Source organism: Anastrepha ludens, chromosome X (assembly GCF_028408465.1).
Source record: "Anastrepha ludens isolate Willacy chromosome X, idAnaLude1.1, whole genome shotgun sequence".
Lineage (NCBI taxonomy): Eukaryota > Metazoa > Arthropoda > Insecta > Diptera > Tephritidae > Anastrepha > Anastrepha ludens.
The window spans coordinates 592,056-615,231 of record NC_071503.1 but is presented as its reverse complement, the minus strand read 5'-3'; the positions used below and the strand labels follow the sequence as shown (position 1 = coordinate 615,231).

Genomic DNA, 23,176 nt, shown 5'->3' with positions numbered 1-23,176 from the left:
ACCTTTGCAATCCGTTGAGGAAATTAAAGACTTAGGCGTTATTTTCGACTCTAATCTGAATTTTACTAGCCATGTTAACCACGTCATAAGACGATCATATGCGATGCTAGCATTCGTACGCCGAAATTATTCTGCATTTACCAACCCACACACTCTCAAAACATTGTATAGTGCTTTTGTTAGATCAAGATTAGAATATGCCGCTGTTATTTGGAGACCGTACCAAATAGGTCTGTCTAATCGCATTGAGAGAGTTCAGAAAGTTTTTCTTCGTTTTGCGCTCCGATCTTTAAACTTTTCTGAACCTGTACCATCGTACCGCTGTCGATGTTTATTGATTGACTTAAAACCACTTGATAACAGACGATTTATTCTATCGTGCTCATTTATTATTCGTATAATTTCTGGATCTATTGATTGTCCTTGACTTTTAAGTAAAATTCAATTTAATATACCCTATATGGGGCTCCGACAGAACGAAACCTTTAAAATTGGCTTCTCGAGAACCAACTATGGGGTGAATGCTCCGATTCCTAGGGCATGTGCAGATTTAAATATGTTTTTCAGTTCTTCTGGTGCTGATTTTACATGGCCGTATGGCATCTTAGTCAATCATCTTCAATCGTTCCTTTCTTAGTAACTACTAAACTATTATACATTAGCTTAATATAGTCTGTAAGAATGTATCCATTCAAAGACAATAAACAAATAAATAAAAAAAAACAAAAAAAAGACCATGTGTAACTATTTACCGAACACATTTTATAAATTCTGATCCCATATTTGCTGGCCTTAGATTTAATATACGTTTTTATACGCAATCTACCTTGATGACGTGGCATATACAGAGATCGAAATTTTGCCATAATGATATCAATAAATCGTTGAATTTTATATAAAATATTTTGATTATGAGGCTGATTATCCTTAAAGTGCCCACAACGTAAAATTTATGAAACCCTAGTATATGACATAGATGGATTATAGTTCAATGCGTTCATTTTCGAATAAGTTCGATGGATGGTTTCTTATCAATTCCCATTAGTAATACCAATGCATAATTGTAAGTTTTGTTCACCATAAATTCGATAACGTCATTAGAAACAAAATATTCATAAATTTGTAGGACCCTAATATCTCCTTTTTTTATCAATAATGGACTCAATGTCCTGAACACCTGATCTTCCGGTAAATTTTTCTCGTCCAATAGCCAAAACATCTTCCAACCACAATAATTCAGGTTCTGCTCTAGGTTCGGCTTCTGCCGTAGCTTCTATTCCATCTGAATTTTCGTCTTCCTGCAAAATTTCCTCTTCATTTTCGTTCCAACTTATGTTTTCTGACTCTCTTCCAGAGGTGTTTGACCTATCTTCGTCACTTTCATGTAGTAAATATTCATCACTATCGCTTAAATCCCATCATCACTTTCTTCTAGCATTTTTTCGATTTCTTCTGCCGAAAATTTGGAGCCTGAAGCCATATTTTTGTATTTAGTTAACCAAGAACTTGAGTTAAAATACACGCTAAGTTGAGATCAATTTATTTTAATTTTTCTACAACTTTGTTTACAGAATTTCTGTAATGTTCGGTTTTGTACCATCGATATCAGTCGTTGTTGTACTATGACAAATATTTCTAACTGACCTCTCACTGAAGTCTGTTTTACAATGCTGCCAGACTGACCATTTTTAGTTGTAAAGTATGAACTAGATAAGCGTCAATCCAGTTTAATTTTCTAGCAAAACTTAGCCGAGGAAAGTTACGAATCAAGTGATATCAATTAGTTTGTAAGTTCATGTAATGTACGTACATGTTATTTGATAAAACTTAAAACGTATAGCGTTGAACTTGGTCGCGTACGTTCGTGAATCACACGTGAGCATTTTTTTTGTTGTGGTTTTTGTATAAATTGTTTTTTCTAACATCTTTCAAAAGCCCATATATGGGGGCAGGGAACCTACTAAAAACAATATTCCACATCGATCATATTAATTCATTCACTATAACTCTAATCCGAGGTGAAAACCCCCAGGCGCTCTACTTACGCTGCCATTTGGTACCTTCAATGCTTTTTTGCATTTTTGGGGCGCTGATCAACGCATTGAATTGATCCGTTGTGCTTTTGAGCACCGTGGTGTCGGGTCGTCGTCGGTAGGAACCCACGCAAAAAGAATCGGACGCTGTCCCTATCTACTCATTCTCAGTGTGACTGCCAAAGCGACTAGACGTATGCTGTGCGATTGTGATTTTTTTCCTGAGTGTTGCCTTGTGCTTGCTATATTCTAGTAAGAAAAAGCACTGCCTACCTTGTGGCGCTATTTAGTTGGTGCAAACTAGCAAGAAATATATATTTCCTTGTGCTTGCTAATTTCCAATGAGAAATGGCACTGCCTGCCATATAGCGCGTGGTTGTTGGTGCAAACTTGTAGGAAATATATATATTTTCCTTGTGGGTGCTAATTTCTAGTGAGAAAAAGCACTGCATATCTTGTGGCGCTTGTTTGTTGGTGCAAACTTGTAAGAAATATATTTTCCTTGTAGTTCCTAATTTCCAATGAGAAATAGCACTGCCTGCCATGTAGCGCGTGGTTGTTGGTGCAAACTTGTAGGACATATAGGCTCCTGTTATAAGTTGGATTCGATATTCGTTGGTTGTCGAAGATCGAAAATCGAATGTCAAAATGATATTATGAGCAGTGCAACCCTGTCGAAATTTTCGTTGTATACCGAATTTAGAGTCGAATGCTATTTTGCTTTCGATTGTGTAGCGTATTGTGGGAAAACTTGTTAAAATGTAAGTTATTTGCGATCATTTATGGTTTTATAGTAACCAAATAATAAATATATACTAAAATTTGTTAATTTTATGCAGGTCGAAAGTCGTGTGTACCAAACAGCAACTAGAAAAAGGATTTGCACCAAAGTTCAAGCAGCAAAAAAATGGGAGGAATTTACAACGAAGCTGAACTGCTTGGGACCACCAGTTAGAACGGCAGCAAAATGGATTAAGGTTAATAAATTTTTTTTTTTTTTGGTGATGTTTATAGAAATACATTTTTATTTTCCCATGGCAGGTATGGGCTGAAATACGTAGAGTAACTGAAATACATATTTTTTTCGAATGACGAATAATTGAAAAAAGAAAATTTATAACAAAAATAAAACAGAAACTGTGGCGTAAAGGTTTTTGGTTAATACTTTTTAGATTTTTCTATAATATTCTAAGAATTTCATTTCTTATGTGTTCTGCTTCTCCGTTATTTGACTCCACTTCAATATCTTCAGCATCATCGTTGAGGGTCTCACCGGATAACTCTTCATCCGGAAGTTGAACATTATAAAACAAGCAAATGTTCTGCAAAGCTGCACACACATTAATAATTTGTGTTGCTTTTTTTGGAGAATAGTGAAGAGCTCTTGCCTGCAACAAACATCTAAATCGATTTTTCTGGACTCCAATTGTTCTCTCAATGATACTTCTCGCTTTAGCATGCTGTTTGTTGTTTGTCCTTTGTGGAGACACTTCTGAGTTTCTGGGGAGTTTCTGAAGGGCGTCATTAAATAAGGTTTTAGAGCGTATCAAGCATCACCTGAGACAGACAAAAAATATTAAAAACGGAGTTTCAATTGGTGGAGCCAAGTATTGCGACGGCCATGGAGATGTTGCTCCTCTAAATGCGCTTTTAATGGCGACATCTTGAAAGCCATGGAGTCATGAGTAGCTCCTGGATTTTTCGCATTTATATAGGTGGAAGCCATTTCTAGGGGGTTGGATGCGCCCCTCAACTGTTTTCTACTTCTAGCTAGTTCCACTAATCTTTCATCGTCCGATGAATCGTCGAACCACAACTCCGTTGTACTCATTTTCACAAAAAATACTTTTTTTAACTTTAAGAATGTTGTTTGCAAAGAATTTCAACACAATCGGTTTTTCTTTTATTTAAATTTGCTGTATCAGCTGAGAAAAAATAATCTATTGTAAATGCGTCGAGCGATCGAAATTCAGAATAGTCCTATTCTTCAACGAATAAGCACCATAATACCAAATGAAAATTCGTTCGATCAGCACTTTCGACTACAGTCGAAGATCGAATGTTGCTCATAATAAGGGCCATATTTTCCTTGTGGGTGCTAATTTCTAGTGAGAAAAAGCACTGCATATCTTGTGGCGCTTGTTTGTTGGTGCAAACTTGTAAGAAATATATTTTCCTTGTGGCTCCTAATTTCCAGTGAGAAATAGCACTGCCTGCCTTGTAGCGCTTGGTCGTTGGTGCAAACTTGTATGAAATATATATTTCCTTGTGGTTGCTAATTTCTAGTGAGAAATAACACTGCCTACATTTTGGTGCCTATTTCCATTTCCTATCTTCTGCTTGTGCGTACTATAATGTGCTATCCATTCCGGCGCCGGATTTATTGGTATTGCCTTGCGGTAAGCACTTTGCCGCAACCTACACTTCTGTGCCCTTCCTGCCCGCACTTTCGGCAGAGATCCTTTTTGGCCCTGCATTCTCCCACCCGATGGTCAAAGCCCATGCAGCGGAAGCCGCCGGGCGTCAACTGGCCTGGCCATACCCGGAAGGAAAACCAATTCACGTAGCAACGACCTACTTCCAAGAGCGCGGAGATTAGCCTGTCCGTACCCTCAAGGACAACATGCGTCACCCCATCAGGGCTGACCTTCCAAGGACGGCTGACCATCCTCACGTCCTTCTCCAGACACCCAGGGCTGAACTCCTACAGGTTCAAACGGAAAAGCTCCCCATGAACTCAGCAGGGGAGATCTCCGTATGGACCCCCTGGACCACAAACCTAGGTCCCAGCTTACGCCGTACGCTCACATCGAGCCCCACCTCGGAAAACTTGGCATTCTTCGCCAAGTTATCCCTCTCGGCAACGGATGGGGTGCGAATAATCGCACCTTCATCCTTCAACGGACGCATCTCGCGCACCCTAACCCCCATGGAAGGCCCTACCCCTTTCACTACCTTCTTGATCACCTCCTTGGATGTAGTGGGGGTCTTACCCTTCACTACAACCGACCAGGTCTCAACCGGCTTGGACATCGGCAATGCAGGCGCCTGAGTGGCCGGGATCGTCGCTGCACCAGCCAGCGCAGCTCCAGCCGTCCTCCGAGGTGCTTCCTCCCTTATCTTCTTCGTGGCATTTAATTGCACGCGAAGATGGGCGATCTCCGCCACCATCTCTACGAAGAGCTCTTCGAACTCCGAGGAGTAGCCCAAGAGCTCCTTCGGCGCACATTTCGGGACAACGTCCATGTCCAAGATGGCTCCGGTATAACCATCCTTGTTGGTTCGGAACCGCCCCATAAACCCGCCTGCAATCATGTTTCGTTCGGCACCACCCCCGAACGCTCCCAACCCCTCCTGGGAAGCGCCCTCGCTTCCACTCACTTCCGACTTGTCTTCAGGTAACTTAGGGGTTACCTTCCCCTCGTCCTTCTCCTTTACCACCGGAACCGCAGCGCCTCAAGCGGTCTTCTTCTTGATACGAGGTCGTATCGTCCATTGCCTACGATGGCACCGCGGATCCGACTGGAAGAGAGGTGCTCGCCCTCTTCCGTATACCGTCTAATTTGGGCACAGCCAAACGACCCTCCCACCTAGGTTGCCGAATTCGCCGGATAAAGGCCTCCCGAGCAACTGCAAAAAATAAATCACTTTTGGGCGACGGCAACTACTGCACGGCAGGGATGAGCCCCGCACAGGCACGCACACAGCGGCTGCACCTAGCGGCGAGCCAAAGCAAAGCGCAAGGGCGTAGCCCACAGCGCCAACCAAAGGTCTGGCAAGGTTACCACCAATGCCTTGGAGAACGGAACACTGTTCCCCGATCAAGGACGGGTCGACCCAAGTGGAGCTAACGCCGGGCTCGACCGTAGGCAAAAACGCAACAAGCTGTAGTAGCAGCACCTGCACAAGGTATTCAACCTTGGCGCAGCACTGTACCCACGCACAAACGGAGACGCCCTTTTTCCCCTTTGCCAAGAATGGCAATATGGCTGTAGCACACAGTACTGCTAGCTCACAGTATATAAGCTGTACAATAATTGTACAGCCACGCAAACAGTTGCGTCACTTGCACAACGGTACTCGGTAATGCACAATGTACAGTCACGATAAGATGTAGCGTCACTCGCACAACTGTATATCGCACCGGTAAACACACGCGAAGGTAACGCAAAGAAAAACCGCAAAAAATCGCAAATCACCGTCCAGCACACGACACGTCTGCGCTATTCAACAGTCAGACTGAGAATGAGTAAATAGGCACAGCGTCCGATTGTTTTTACGTGGGTACCCACCGGCGACGGCCCGACTTCACGGTGCTCAAAAGCACAGCAACAATGCGTTGATCAGCGCCCCAAAAATGCTAAAGCACTTAAGGTACCAATTGGTAGTGTGGAATGGACACACTAACCACCTTGGTAGGGTTCCAGGTCTATCTAACCCTCTGCCGCTCTATGGGACCCGGCACCCGGTTGCAATACACCTCCACATCGAGCCAAAAGGCTTTACCCGCATTTAGGTGTTAAGCCACAGTCACCACGATACTCCCCGAAGGGCTTACCTCAAGAACAGGTCGGAGCAAGCTCCGAGGGCCCCTGTTCCCCGTGGTACCAGATTTAAGTCTCCGGTCAGACCTCGGAGCCGAGGCTACTACCAGTTGAACTTCCATACAGCTCTGGACTGGTGGACATTCCCCACGCCTAAACCCCAATCCCACAACAGAACACACAGACAAGAATAGCTAAAAACTAATCAACTGAACGCCTTGAACTACGTCGCCGCCTAAAAACCTCACGCGCATATTGCCCCAACTTTTCGACATTCCGACGGTTGGCAAGCACACCGCTCACATCATACCGTCCATCAGTGCAGCTAATCCCTACACCCACAAGATCCCTAATGTCTGAGTACATCGGGCATTCACAGAGGACATGCACCCAGTCCTCTCTTGCCGACCCACATACACATTCCTCACTTGTAGACAAGCGCCTCTCATGCAAATACGCATTAAGAGGCCCATGTCCAGTAAGGAGGAACCCTAGGCTTAGGGAAAATCCTAAGACAGGATTTTCCCCGATAAAAGAAACATCCCTAATGTACTCGTATGTCACCCGGCCTTTGGAACTTTTGTACCCGCGGTCTTGCCACTTACGAAGCGCACCCTCATTCAACAACCTTTTGCATTCTAAATACCTAAATCACTGTCGAATAACCATGGCTCCTGCGGCAGTGGCATATCTAGCCTCCCTCTCAACCTGAAGGCAACAGATTGCTGTATGACTTACAGGTCAAGAGGAGGCGCACCCATCAATACTTGCAACGCATCCGTACTTACTGTACGGCATACAGGCATGCACGCAAGCAGCATAATGCGCTGGTACGCCATCAGATGAAGTTTGCCAACAGACTTTAACGCCGATTCGTACCATACAGCGGCCCCGTAAGTGACACAGGCCACAAACAGGCCCCGATATATAGTGCGAACCGCACGTCGACTAAGGCCCAGTCACATCTGACCACGCGACGAAATTGCCTGCAGCCACTTCCTCAATAATACTATGTGTGGAGTAAAACACATCCTTTCACTCATTGTTAACCCCAGGTATTTGACTTGCGTCTTATACCTGATATTAACCCCTTTCAAACGGACAATCGGTGGACGACTCGGCGACAATCTACCCTTGAACAGCATTGTCCATCGATATGCCACCCCCACATCTACCACCCAATTGTGGGTAATTGTAAGGATGTGCCTACCTACTCACTCCAGTTCCTCACGTGACCGACCCTCCACCAAAATGAGAAGGTCGTCCGCATACGCACAGCATTTACAGAGTGGTTCTAACTGCCGAAGTAGGAATTCCATCATGAGATTCCAAATTAATGGGCCACAAATGGATCCCTACGGAGAGCCCCGAGCCACCCCAATCTCCACGCTTTCGCCAAAACCTACTATGGATGCTTTTCTGTCCGAAAATAACTCCGCCATAGAGTAATTTTCGGACAGGCGAGCTCCTCTAGTCGTTCTAATACACGGTCCTAGCGCAAGTAATCAAGGCCCCCTTCAAGTCAATAAATATGTCCTTGTAATTCTCCCTAACTACACTCTGAACATACATCCACGCATATTCTACACAACGTCCTTTTCTAAAACCATACTGCCTATCAGACCTATTACTCCGAATTAGCTCCTGAAGCCGCTCAAACATGACCCTTTCCAGCAGTTTTCCAAGTACTGGCAGGAGGCTGACACCACGATAAGATCGAGGATTGCTCCTGATCTTATCGGGCGACTTCAAGAGAATAACGACCCTTGCCAATTTCCACACGCGTGGAAAATATCTCCCATATGCATATATCAGAAATGGCCTCCAGATATTCCGGAATGAACTTCCACAAGCATTTGCACATCTCTCCGTTCAAACCATCGAGACCTGGAGACCTTTTAGACCTGACCAGGCCAAACGCATAATCCAACTCCCCAACATCTAATGGAGAAACGGCACCTCGTGTGCAGAAGGAACCTATCCCTCAGCCGGAGGAAATAACTCGCCTAACAGAACATTGCCGCGTCCTCTCTACGTCGCTAACACAGTATCACCTTCGCGAAGACCCCGACACATCCTATAAACCTGTCCCCAAGGGTCGTCCCTACTTTCCCCCCCAAATCTCCTCCACTCTTCCTCCTTAACTCTCACTAGCATCTTCTTATATTCACTCATCCCTACACTAAATTGATACTTGAGCTGGGATAAATTCTCCGAATAGGTCCGCCTGGCGCGTTGAAACAACCGCCTCAAGGCGACTTACAGACACTTGCAGCAAAATATCATTATATATCTTGTGTCTTACATGGGTTCCATTGGTTATATTATGGCTGGAAGTGGGATAAAAGAAGCTCTTTCTACCATATATGCTGGAAATACAATTGATTACATAGCATCTGGACATTCGTATGCTAGAGCTGTGCGTGCTCATACTTTATTACAGCAAGCGGTAACACAATTGATTTTTGAACATCTTATGGAACACAATACAGGTTTTGCAAATCTACTGAATGATGAAGATAACTCTATGATTTTAGAAATGTTCAACTACACTGAAATAACTGAAAATCACGGATTTCATACGTTTACAAAAATTTTGAAAATAAGCTACTTAAGCTTGAAAATAAAAATAAAACTTCAAAACTATGGATTACTTATTTTCGAATGGTTACAATATTGAAGGACTTCATTGCTGCGGCCCGTATGGGAGATTGGAATTTACATTTGTATAATATTGAGCTAATGAATTAAAATTGCCAAGGAAAAATAAAATAAATTCTTTATTGGCGAAAAATAACAAAATTAAAATTCATGACGAGATTATTCCTATTGACCCATTACGACTGTTTCAACGTATTTGAGCTTTTAAAAAAACCGACGAAGAACTTAAAAATTATATAAATTACGAATTGGCACCATATCCACTTCCTGTATTTGAAGATGGTGAACTGCGAAAAACAAAAAAATCAACATTTTACGAACTATTTCCGGAAATTTCCATTAATTTAAAAAGTGTAGAAAATCTCTATTATGTTATTGACGGAGGCATGTTACTACATCGTTGTAAATGGCAATTAAATGAAACGTTTGCAATGATATGTGACCATTATGTAAGATATTTAAAAAATAATTATAATAGTAACACATACGTGGTATTTGATGGGTATGAAAAATATAGTATTAACTGAGCCGAACGGAATCGTCGCGCATTAAGAAATAAATGTAGAGATATTGAATTTGATGAGCATATGCCTTTAAAAATTGCTCAAGATAAATTTTAGACAAATAGTAAAAATAAAATTCGCTTGATAGAAATGTTGAGAATTAAATTAGCTGACAACAATATTTTTCATGCCAAGCGGAAAGCGATGCCGATAAATTAATTGTTGAGACGAAAATGAATTTGGAATCAAAAGATGTTGTTATAGTTTCAGAAGATATCGATATCTTAGTGATATTTACGGCATTGATAGATAAAGATCGTGAAATATATTTTCTAAAACAATCCCAAGGCAAAGTTCAACAGAAGACATTCTCATCGAAATGTTTAGAAAAATCATTACCAAATTGTAGAGAACATATTCTCTTTTTACATGCCTCTACGGGTTGTGACACTGATTCTGCGTTTTTCAATAAAGGACAAATTAAGATTGCCAAAAATTTTGAGAAACGGATTGATTTAAACGCCTCAGTAAGAGTATTTAAAAATATCAATGAAGACCCCAATAATATATTGCAAGCAGGTGTACCATGTATTTTGAGTTTATATGGCGCTTCGTCCAAAACTCATGATTTGATGATTTGAGGTTCAATTCTTTTATACAAGCTACAGCCACAAATACGAGTGTTCTTTTGTCATCACTGCTTCCAACAACTGATGCAGCATTTGAGCACCTTAAAAGAGTGTACCTACAAATTCAGATATTGCAAATGTTAGTTTGTAATTGCAAAAAGGGATGTGGAGATGTGTTATACTGCAGTGTATCATGTTTACAGTGCAGCGGAAATAGTTGTTCCAATACTTCACCTGTTATACAGATAGATGAAGTAGAAACAAATATTTGATGTAGACAACAATGTAATATATAAGGTTGTCAAAAAGTCTTGCCTGTCGTCGAAAATTGCGATAAAATCGCTGAATTGATCGAAAGAGACGAGCATAGTAGCAGCCGTAGCATCGGCCAAAAGCTGGGCATGAGTCATCAAACCGTTATAAACCATTTGAAGAAGCTTGGATTCAAAAAGAAGCTCTATATATGGGTGCCACACGACTTGACGCAAAAAAACATGTTTGCCCGTATGGATGCATGCGAATTGCTTCTGAATCGCAACAAAATCGACCTGTTTTTGAAGCGGATGGTGACTGGCGATGAAAAGTGGGTCCCTTATGACAACGTGAAGCGCAAACGGTCGTGGTCGAAAAGCGGTGAAGCTGCCCAGACGGTGGCCAAGCCTGGATTGACGGCCAGGAAGGTTCTTCTGTGTGTTTGGTGGGATTGGCAGGAAATCATCCACTATGAGCTTCTCCCCTATAGCCAAACGCTCAATTCGGACCTGTACTGCCAACAACTGGACCGCTTGAATGCAGCACTCATGCAGAAGAGGCCATCTTTGATCAACAGAGGCCGAATTGTCTTCCATCAGGACAACGCCAGGCCACACACATTTTTGGTGACGCGCCAGAAGCTCCGGGAGCTCGGATGGGAGGTTCTTTTGCATCCACCGTATAGTCCGGATCTCGCACCAAGTGATTACCACCTATTTCTGTCCATGGCGAACGAGCTTGGTAGTCGGAAGTTGTCCTCAAGAGAGTCCTGTGAAAATTGGCTCTCCGAGTTTTTTGACAATAGGGAAGCGAGCTTCTATAAGAGGGGCATTATGAAGTTGGCATCTCGTTGGGAACTCGTCATCGAACAAAACGGCGCATATTTGACTTAAATCGCATTATAATAACCAATTTTATGAACAATTGAAAATTCAATAAAAATACCGCAAGACTTTTATGACAACCTTATATTTAAATAAACAGATTTTGTATTAATATTTTTATTTCTTTTCATTAGTCGTAATTAATTACCTTATTTTTTTAAATGTACACAATAGAGTGCAATTCATTTATAATTAAACTGGTCAAGAAGTTCCATTGTACATAGCAGCTGTCGCTCCACTCTCCACTCCACGTTTTTCTAGCTGTTCGAGATCCCTACTGCTATTTTTACACAGGTATCTTTGAAAAATGTTCCTACATGTATACTCAGGTATGATTTATAATATAAATAAAAAAAATTACTGTTTAAAATGAAAATATATGGTCAAACATTACTTTTTTATAATAATTTGTTTAAGCAATGAAAAAATGGAGAGCTCAAAAAAATTTTGGGAAACATTGCAATTTATATTGTAGTTTAACAGGTTCCCTGTCCCATGAATCATATATGATTCATTTCACCAATTTTGTACCGTGTCTTATACGCTCATGTATCATAAATGAGCAATTTTTTACTTGTTTTGTAACATTTGCAAAGACTTACCTAAATATGCGCTTATGACCTTAGCGATAAAATGCAAAAATCAAAGAGTCTATCTTACATATAAATGAGTTTATTAAAGTATTGCTTTATTGTTTTTCATTGAAACAAGTAAGATAAAAAGCATTATTACAAATCTTGCACTCAGTATTTACAAGTTTGGCTCGAAGGGGACTGCTTCCAGCAGCTCTTATATCCCCTATAGTATGCAGAGCATCGCTTTCGAACAAGTTTTTCATCATTTCGGGGAATTTCTGTTAGTCGATGGCTACTGGTGGAAGAACTTGCTTGTGTTGGAGGCCTTGCACGATATAATAATTATTTCTTGAATTTGTAGTATAGTGAGTGTTTTTTGTGTAATTTCATTGTGTATTACGCGTGTGTTAACAATAGTAGCCTGAAATATGAGGTCATATGCGATTTTTTATACCACGTCATACTTTTCCTTAACGGGGAATAATAAGAACTAAGCTGATATGCTACATCTATGCCTTTCTAGGCGTCATTGTAGTCAACTGTTATCTTAGGTTTTAATGTTTCGGCACCACACCAGTTAAACGTAGATACCATTTCGTTCTCGTGGCTATAGCTGCATAGCTATATATCATTAGCACATCACGCTTATCGTGTCATTCGAGAACTATGACATAACAATTTAACTGTCTAGCTACGACTTCCCCCTTTCTCAGTTTTTTCAAAAAAACTTCTTGCGGTAAGTCCGTCTTATTCTTACGGAGCGTGCCACATAATCAGTATATCCAAACTACGACTGGTGTAAAAGTTGTCAACAATTATTAGTCTTCCTTCATTTAGAAGGGGTAGACATAATTTAACAACGACTGAGCCTGGCTTGTCAAGGTCTTCATGGGCGGAGCGTGCCCCATAATCAGTATGACAAAACTAAGACTGGTGTAAAAGTTGTCAACAATTATTAGCCTTCCTTCATTTAGAAGGGGTAGACATAATTTAACAACGACTGAGCCTGACTTGTCAAGGTCTTCAAGGGCGGAGCGTGGCCCATAATCAGTATATCCAAACTACGACTGGTGTAAAAGTTGTCAACAATTATTAGTCTTCCTTCATTTAGAAGGGGTAGACATAATTTAACAACGACTGAGCCTGGCTTGTCAAGGCCTTCCAGGGCGGAGCGTGCCCCATAATCGGTATGACCAAACTAAGACTGGTGCAAAAGTTGTCAACAATTATTAGTCTTCCTTCATTTAGAAGGGGTAAACATAATTTAACAACGACTGAGCCTGGCTTGTCAAGGTCTTCAAGGGCGGAGCGTGGGCCATAATCAGTATGACCAAACTAAGACTGGTGTAAAAGTTGTCAACAATTATTAGTCTTCCTTCATTTAGAAGGGGTAGACATAATTTAACAACGACTGAGCCTGGCTTGTCAAGGTCTTCCAGGGCGGAATTCGCACCAACACACACAAAATAAGACACAATGTAAAAAAAAACTTCCAGGTTGCAAACGTGAACGGTCGTGTTTTTGATTGTTCCGCTATCGAAATTTTAAATATGAACATAAACCATCAAAAATTAGACATTGTGTAATTTTCTTAATGAGACAATGACTCTAGTTTATTACATTTATTCTTTATAGCTATTGCATATTTTACCGAACTAACAATGTCGTGTCTATGTGCCAACAAAGTCGAGCGTACACTAGAGAAAGTGCAGTGCGACAAGTGCACTGATCTTTCTCATTCAAATTGTGTTGATCTACAACCTGTTGACTTAGGATTTTTGATTAAAACGGGTAAGCAATTTATCTGTGATAAGTGTGCCGCTATTCGACGTCAATCCCTTCGAGCACCATCAGCTCCTATCAACATGGATGATGAAATTGCGATTGCTGATAATGTACCAGTGAATCCAGCTAACCTAAGTGCACAGTTATCACCACATCAACAACTGCCGAAATCAACATCAGCTGATGATGTAAACAAATCAGATATCCGTTGGAAAACAATTATCAGAGAATTGCTGCTCTGAAATCAGAAAATGCTCGTGCGATGGCTGCAATTAGCTCTCTCTCTCTCTTATAGCGCTGCTGTTACTAATACAGCTAAAGTGAAACTGGCGCCAATTGCTGCTGTTGCTGCACCTATGTCCGTTCTCCCATCAACATCAACTTGCGAAAAAGCGTCGGCTTCTCTTGCACCTAGATCAAATCGCATTCAATTGGAAGTGCCAGCTCACTGATGGGTCGAATGATCTCTCTAATCGTACACGTGAATGGAAAACCGTAACTAGAGCTAATAGAAAAAAGGTTAAACAACCTTTAGTTATCGGTTCAAACCAAAATAATGAATTAAGCGTAGTTCCTAACATAAAGTGGCTGCACATATCGTCATTCTCAAACACTGTGACAGCAGCCGATATTGTGGACTATGTTGCGAAACATGCAGAAATTGACCGACAATTTCTTTCCTGCTATATGCTCATCAAAAAGGATACCCTCGTAAAGAATTTCAAGAAAATCAAGTTTAAGCTATGCGTTTCTGAGTTTTCTTATGATAAGCTTTTAAATGCGGATATATGGCCTGCAAACGTAAAAATTCGGCCATTCACTTTTTTTCAAAAATACGTCACTCCACCTGTAATTCCGTAACTGCTGCAGCTAACTCCATCGCTAGTAATAAATTCCTAAAATTGTGTTTTCAAAATATATCTGGTCTTAGGACTAAATTCTCCACGTTGTATATGAAAAGTTTTTTCTTAGACTTTGATATTTTTGTATTCGTTGAATCTTGGCTGAATGAAAATTTTTTCGACTGTGAAATTTTTCACCTCAATTTGTACGATGTTTTCCGTAAAGACCGAGACCCTGTCAAATCTGGATGTTCCAGAGGAGGTGGTGTTCTCATTGGTGTTCGGAGAAAATTTCGGGCATCATTGGTAACACTTACCAATTCTGACACACTCATCGATCAGCTTTGTGTACGTGTTTATGGCTCATCTGGAACAGTTTATGTGTGTGCATCCTACGTTCCGCCGAATAGGATTATTTATACTTTGCACATGCTGACAATGTTGTGTCATTAGCATCAAGCATAGCTGGTGACAGTCATCTTTGTGTCCTCGGTGATTTTAATTTATGTCGCTTGAGTTGGCCCCCATTTAGAAACTCGGCTGCTTTTATGGCTTCTAACGTAAATTCTTCAGCCGAAATTCATGTCATTGATAGCTTTTGAAGCATTGATTTAACACAAATTAATGGTTTTTGTAATAACCTTAATAGAATCCTAGATCTAGTGTTTATTTCAAATAACATCAACTATACATTGGCGGAAGGCATTGCTCCCATATATTTAACTGATAGACATCATGTTCCTCTTTCTCTTGAGTTGAAATTTTATGAATTTTCTGAGTTATCCGATGGGCCTAACATCAAATTTAACTACAACTCATGCAACTTCTCAATTTTTAACGAAATTTTATTAAGTACTGACTGGGATAATGCCTTCCACGACAATGATGCTACATCTTGTTTTCATTTTTTTAAGACTAAGATTTCTGAGCTGTGTTTGAATCACATTCCTATTTATCATAAGAAAGTATATAAGACACCTTGGCATACCAAACGGCTTCGGCATCTAAAGAATCTAAAAAACAAATTTTCTAAACTGCATAAAAGGTCTGGAGACCCAATGCACTACTCAAAATTTCAATGCCATTTAAAAGAATTTAACTGTTTGAACAAGTTCTTATATAGAAATTACATCTTGAATTTCGAAAACAATATTATTTGGAATTTGAAGGCCTTTTGGCAATTTATCAAATCAAAAAAGTCTTGCTCAACGGTGCCAAACAATGTTTTTTATAATAGTAAATGTGCAAATTCTGCCATAGAATCTGCCAATTTATTTGCCGACATTTTTTGCTCTAATTTTGAACCCGACTTAGACTTCGAGTCTAGTTTGCCCTCTAATAGTTTTTCACCTCTTAATTTTGGGACATTGTACCTATCTGTTACTGATGTCGTCAAGAGTATTAAGAAGCTCAAGCCTACATCGAAAACTGACTCGGATGGCCTTTCGGGGGTCTTGCAGAAGAACTGCTTGTGTCTCGCTGAGCGTCTTGCAATTATACTTAATAAATCGTTGTCCTCCGGTATCTTTGTTGACGACGGGAAATTTACTTCCGTTACGCCTATATTGAAGAGTGGAAATAAAAACGATGTTAGCAATTACAGACCGATTTCGAAACTTTTCGAGATAACAGTGAATGACAAGTAATATTTTGCTGTCAAAGGCCTAATATCTACCAACCAGCATGGTTTCGTTGCAAGTCGCTCCACTGTCACTAATTTGTCTATTTTCAATGATTATTCCATTTCAGCCTTCCAGAACAGATCTCATGTTGATACAATTTATACAGACTTCTCTAAAGCGTTTGACAAAGTATCGCACCGAATACTCCTGTCGCAGCTTGCGTCATTAAGTATACACTCCACGTTTTTGTCGTAGATCAAATCATAGTTATCCAACAGGCACTGAAGTTTAGCCGTTGATAATACGACATCCCGTGCATTTATTGCGTCCTCTGGTATCCCACAGGGAAGTATTCTACGACCCCTTCTCTTTATACTCTTTATTAAAGATATTGGTTCTTGCTTTTCTTTTGCTGAACACTTGTTGTATGCTGATGATCTTAAAATATTTGCGGTTATTAACAGTGTTAGTGACTCTGAAAAGTAGCAAACCGACTTGCACAATGTCCGGAACTGGTGCTAGTTAAACCGTTTGTCACTAAATATCAGCAAATGCTTTCACGTAAAATATGCTAAATCAAACAAAATTTCACTAGCCATGTTAACCACGTCATAAGACGATCATATGCGATGCTAGCATTCGTACGCCGAAATTATTCTGCATTTACCAACCCACACACTCTCAAAACATTGTATTATGCTTTTGTTAGATCAAGATTAGAATATGCCGCTGTTATTTGGAGACCGTACCAAATAGGTCTGTCTAATCGCATTGAGAGAGTTCAGAAAGTTTTTCTTCGTTTTGCGCTCCGATCTTTAAACTTTTCTGAACCTGTACCATCGTACCGCTGTCGATGTTTATTGATTGACTTAAAACCACTTGATAACAGACGATCTATTCTATCGTGCTCATTTATTATTCGTATCATTTCTGGATCTATTGATTGTCCTTGACTTTTAAGTAAAATTCAATTTAATATACCCAATATGGGGCTCCGACAGTACGAAAGCTTTAAAATTGGCTTCTCGAGAACCAACTATGGGGTCAATGATCCGATTCCTAGGGCACGTGGAGATTTAAATATGTTTTTCAATTCTTTGGGGCTGATTTTACATGGCCGTATGGCATCTTAGTCAATCATATTAAATCGTTCTTTTCTTAGTAACTACTAAACTATTATACATTAGCTTAATATAGTCTGTAAGAATGTATCCATTCAAAGACAATAAACAAATAAATAAAAACAAAACAAAAAAAAAGACCATGTGTAACTATTTACCGAACACATTTTATAAATTCTGATCCCATATTTGCTGGCCTTAGATTTAATATACGTTTTTATACGCAATCTACCTTGATGACGTGGCATATACAGACATCGAAATTTTGCCATAATGATGTCAATAAATCGTTGAATTTTATCACTATCTACATATTATAAAACAAAGTCGCTTTTTCTGTCCCTATGTCCCCTTATACCCTTAAATCTTTAAAACTACGCGACGGATTTTGATGCGGTTTTTTTTTAAAGATAGATTGATTGAAGAGGAAGGTTTATATCTATATAATGTGAAGAAATATATAAAGGGGGCGTGGCAATCGGTCAAAATGTGGCAAAAAAAACATAAATTTTTTGTTTTCACGGCCATAAATCATTAACGAATCAACCAATTAAAATGAAACTTTCTGGAAGTTTAACTTTGAAATATTTACTTTCGTCCTGCATGAAAAAAAAAAATTGATTTATTTGTTATTTAACCAAAATTGTTTAAACAAAAGCAGCTCTTTTTCCAAAAAAGCTGTTTGTGTGTTTGTTCGCTGTCAACCGAATGAAGCAACAGGCGTTAAGCGATAATCTCACCACACCTCATTAATGTTGAATTACATCGTATGGTGACGTATGTATGTATGTATTTACGAGTCGCTCGCATTATTTCATTTCGGACGTATGTACATATGTATGTACTGAATTCCATGTAATTAAATGTACATACAATTTTACAGCGAAATAAAACGCTATTTTCAGGTTCTATATTAGTAAATCGCACATAATTAAAATGCAGTTTTTGAATAGTTTTTATTGATTCGGAGCGCGTTTAGTTTGCTATCGATTCCATACAATAACATTTTTTGTCATTTACTTTTTACGACAACTAATAGCTTATTTTCGAAGCGATTTCAACAAATGGGTACAACATTAATCCTTATCCAATTAAATACCTTAAATACAATGCTGTTTTCATATAGATCTATGTATATGGCTCTTTACAGCATATAATTAAAAACAATATTTTTCAAGATATTTCATCAGTAATTAGTAATTGAGATCTACCGGAAAAATTGCGTTAGCTGTTGCGTCATCCGGCATTGCCGCTACTCTTTTGGAAGGAGGCCGAACCGCACACTCTACAATCAAGCTCTCGCTGAAAATCGCCAGCGATGATGATAACAGCGTCTGTAGTGTTTCTAAGCAGAGCAATACAGGAAAATTGATGCGTGGCTGCTCATTAATAGCCTGGGACGAAGCTACCATGTCAAACAAGACGTTTGTGGAAGCACTGGATAGGACAACACGCGATTTGCACAACAAAAATTCACCTATGGGTGGATGTACAATTCTGTTCTCAGGAGATTTCCGTCAAATACTACCAGTTGTGACTCGAGTAACACGTACTGATGAAATAAATGCTTCGCTAAAAAGATCCCACCTTTGGTTGCATGCCAATAAATTAGAGCTTAAAACTAATATGAGGGTTTCGTCATCTTCACGTGAGAACAGGCTATTTCCAGAGATGCTGCTAAAAGTTGGCAATGGAGAATTAACACAAAGTGAGGGAAGAATTAACCTAGAAAACCATTGTGTTTTGGTAGACAACATCCAAGAGTTAGTCAACAATGTCTATCCTGACATTGATAACTTAAGTTATAAGGCAATTTTTTGGTTTAAAGAAAGAGCTATTCTGTCACCATCAAACGAACAAGTAGATAAAGTAAATAACTTGATTATTTCAAAGATTGAGGCACCGACGAAAATATACTACTCGGTCGATACTGTTCTCGATTTGGAAGAAGCTGTTCATTTTCCTACAGAATTTCTAAATTCTTTGAACCCGTCTGGACTCCCTCCTCACAAAATGGAGCTGAAAATAGGTTGTCCTGTTATTTTATTAAGAAACCTAAATCCACCTAAACTTTGAATGGCACGCGTTTGCTGGTAAAATCACTGAAAACTTTCATAATAGAGTGCACAATACTCACAGGATGTGGTACCGGCGAAGATGTATTGATTCCCCGAATCCCTCTGATACCATCGGATCTACCATTCCAATTTAAACGCTCACAATTTCCGGTAAAGACATCTTTTGCAATGACCATTAATAAATCTCAGGGTCAAACCTTCAACGTTGCAGGCTTAGATTTGAGCGTTGACTGTTTTTCACATGGCCAACTGTATGTCGCTCTTTCAAGAGTAACCTCTAGAGAAAACATGTTTGTATTGTCTAATGACAAGAAAGCTATGAACGTTGTATATAAAGACATTCTGTAATATATTAATTGTTGTAAAAATAAAATAAATACATATGTAAAAATGCAAAAAGGAAATATGGTAAGGTGTAGGGTATGAATTTAGATATTCCACAGATAGCAGGAAATCTTCATGCTATAAAGAAAGGGGAATTGTTTTACTCCAAATTTAACGCGTGCGGGCCACGGGCACTAATGAATAAGCCAAAACTACTGGATCGATTTTAATCATTTTTTCAGTGAGTGACATAAGATATATATTTTATACACGTGCGAAGCCGGGCGGGTTGCTAGTATAAAATATTTTGATTATGAGGCTGATTATCCTTAAAGTGCCCACAACGTAAAATTTATGAAACCCTAGTATATGACATAGATGGATTATAGTTCAATGCGTTCATTTTCGAATAAGTTCGATGGATGGTTTCTTATCAATTCCCATTAGTAATACCAATGCATAATTGTAAGTCTTGTTCACCATAAATTCGATAACGTCATTAGAAACAAAATATTAATAAATTTGTAGGACACTAATATCTCCTTTTTTTATCAATAATGGACTCAATGTCCTGAACACCTGATCTTCCGGTAAATTTTTCTCGTCCAATAGCCAAAACATCTTCCAACCACAATAATTCAGGTTCTGCCCTAGGGTCGGGTTCTGCCGTAGCTTCTATTCCATCTGAATTTTCGTCTTCCTGCAAAATGTACTCTTCATTTTTATTCCAACTTATGTTTTCTGACTCTCTTCCAGAGGTGTGTGACCTTTCTTCGTCACTTTCATGTAGTAAATATTCATCACTATCGCTTAAATCCCATCATCACTTTCTTCTAGCATTTTTTCGATTTCTTCTGCCGAAAATTTCGAGCCTGAAGCCATATTTTCGTATTTAATTAACCAAGAACTTGAACGTAAATACACGCTTAGTTGAGATCAATTTATTTTAATTTTTCTGCAACTTTGTTTACAGAATTTCTGTAACGTTCGGTTTTGTACCATTGATATCAGTTGTTGTTGTACTATGACAAATATTTCTAACGGACCTCTCACTGAAGTCTGTTTTACAATGCTGCCAGACTGACTATTTTTAGTTGTTAAGTATGAACTAGATAAGCGTCAATCCAGTTTAATTTTCTAGCAAAACTTAGCCGAGAAAAGTTACGAAGCAAAATTCTACCTGGTCCTGACCTGATATCAATTAGTTTGTAAGTTCATGTAATGTACGTACATGTTATTTGATAAAATTTAAAACGTATAGCGTTGAACTTGGTCGCGTACGTTCGTGAATCACATGTGAGCAATTTTTTTGTTGTTGTTTTTGTATAAATTGTTTTTTCTAACATCTTTCAAAAGCTCATATATGGGGGCAGGGAACCTACTAAAAACAATATTCCACATCGATCATATTAATTCATTCACTATAACTCTAATCCGAGGTGAAAGCCCCCACGCGCTCCACTAACGCTGCCAATTGGTACCTTCAATGCTTTTTGCATTTTTGGGGCGCTGATCAACGCATTGAATTGATCCGTTGTGCTTTTGAGCACCGTGGTGTCGGGTCGTCGTCGGTAGGAACCCACGCAAAAACAATCGGACGCTGTCCCTATCTACTCATTCTCAGTGTGACTGCCGAAGCGACTAGACGTGTGCTGTGCGATTGTGATTTTTTTCCCTGAGTGTTGCCTTGTGGTTGCTACATTCTAGTATGAAAAAGCACTGCCTACCTTGTGAGGCTATTTAGTTGGTGCAAACTAGCAAGAAATATATATATCCTTGTGCTTGCTAATTTCCAATGAGAAATAGCACTGCCTGCCATGTAGCGCGTGGTTGTTGGTGCAAACTTGTAGGAAATATATTTTCCTTGTGGGTGCTAATTTCTAGTGAGAAAAAGCACTGTATATCTTGTGGCGCTTGTTTGTTGGTGCAAACTTGTAAGAAATATATTTTCCTTGTAGTTCCTAATTTCCAATGAGAAATAGAACTGCCTACCTAGTAGCAGAGAATGTTAATGCAATGAGAAGGAGCAAATGTTAAACGAGCTTTTTTCGAGTTCTAATTTGTAGATTCATAATAAGGTCATTTCAAATTCAACTTTGCTCACGAGTGGCGAATTGCAGATATTTACCACGCGAGTGACGCCAGTGGAGGGTTTCTATATTTACTTACCACGCTAGGACAAGAATTCAGATATTTTCTGCGTTTACCAGACTACTGAGGAAGTTCATAAGATTTTTCGGCACACTACTAAGGAAATCGAAGCGAATAAATTTGCGATTAAGAAGCCCGCGCGGCAGTTAGTTTGTGGTGCAGAAGCTAAAGTCGGCGGAATTATTCGTTTTGTTTTTTGGCACGTATATAATTCAGGTTCAAGTCCTGAAGTCATATTTTTTTTCTTGCACATTTTTTTTTTACAATTCAAACCAGGAAAGTTTGGTAAAATTTTTGAGTTTATTTTAATTAAAATTTCTTTAAAATACTGTTTTTTTTTGTATTTTATAAATGGAAATTTTTTTTCGGTATAAAATAGTTCATACTGGATATGACCTGACTTTTATATAAATCAATCAAAACAGAAAATATGTACATATATCTATAATCTATTTCATCAAATCCAAATTATATTGATGAGAAAATATCATTCTAATATCCGTCCAGAAAGCCAAACGCGCATACACACATGCATATTCATATAATTACGCATACAAACTTTCAACTAACGCAGAATATGTGCAAATAAAACTGCGAATCGAATAAATGAGTGATTTAGAAAACATCATTAATAATTGTAGATTAGCGCAATCGTGAAAGACGTTTTGTGTATGCAGTACATCGTCTCATATTTGACTCAGGTTCAAATCCTGTGCACAGTTTTTTGTTCGATATTTTTATTTCATTTTTTATATTTGGTTTAATTGAAATTGATTTAAAATAGTGTATTCAGGTTTTTCTAATACCAGTTATTTAGAAATTTATTTAGAAATTTATTTTCTATATAACATTATTCATTTGAATTGATTTATATGTAAAACAGCCATAAAGTCAATCATATGAATATGCATTCCTATATTTAATCTCTTCAGTCAAATCTCAACTACTTACATACACATATTGATGAGAAAATATTCTAATATCCATCCAGGAAGCCTAACGCGCATACTCACATATGTGTATAAATATATGTACAAACTACCACCATTCTAACAAACCCAGAACACAAGCTTCTGCGCACACTTGACACATGGGATATGTATACCCTATGAGCAAAAAGAACCGGGAAGGTGATGTTGACTGCTTCCTTCGATTGCCAAGGCATAGTCCAC

At 39.1% G+C, this 23,176-nt stretch overlaps 1 protein-coding gene across 1 annotated transcript in view; it reads right to left on the bottom strand.

Annotated features, from left to right (window-relative positions):
• Positions 1 to 3,403: 3,403 nt before the first annotated feature.
• Positions 3,404 to 23,176, bottom strand: part of LOC128869363 (putative nuclease HARBI1) — a gene marked incomplete at its 3' end in the record, with an annotated part of 35,346 nt that continues 15,573 nt past the window's right edge. The window contains exon 2 of the mRNA XM_054111903.1: positions 3,404 to 3,585. Coding sequence (XP_053967878.1) covers positions 3,404 to 3,585 — 182 coding nt within the window. The remainder of the gene's footprint in view (positions 3,586 to 23,176) is intronic.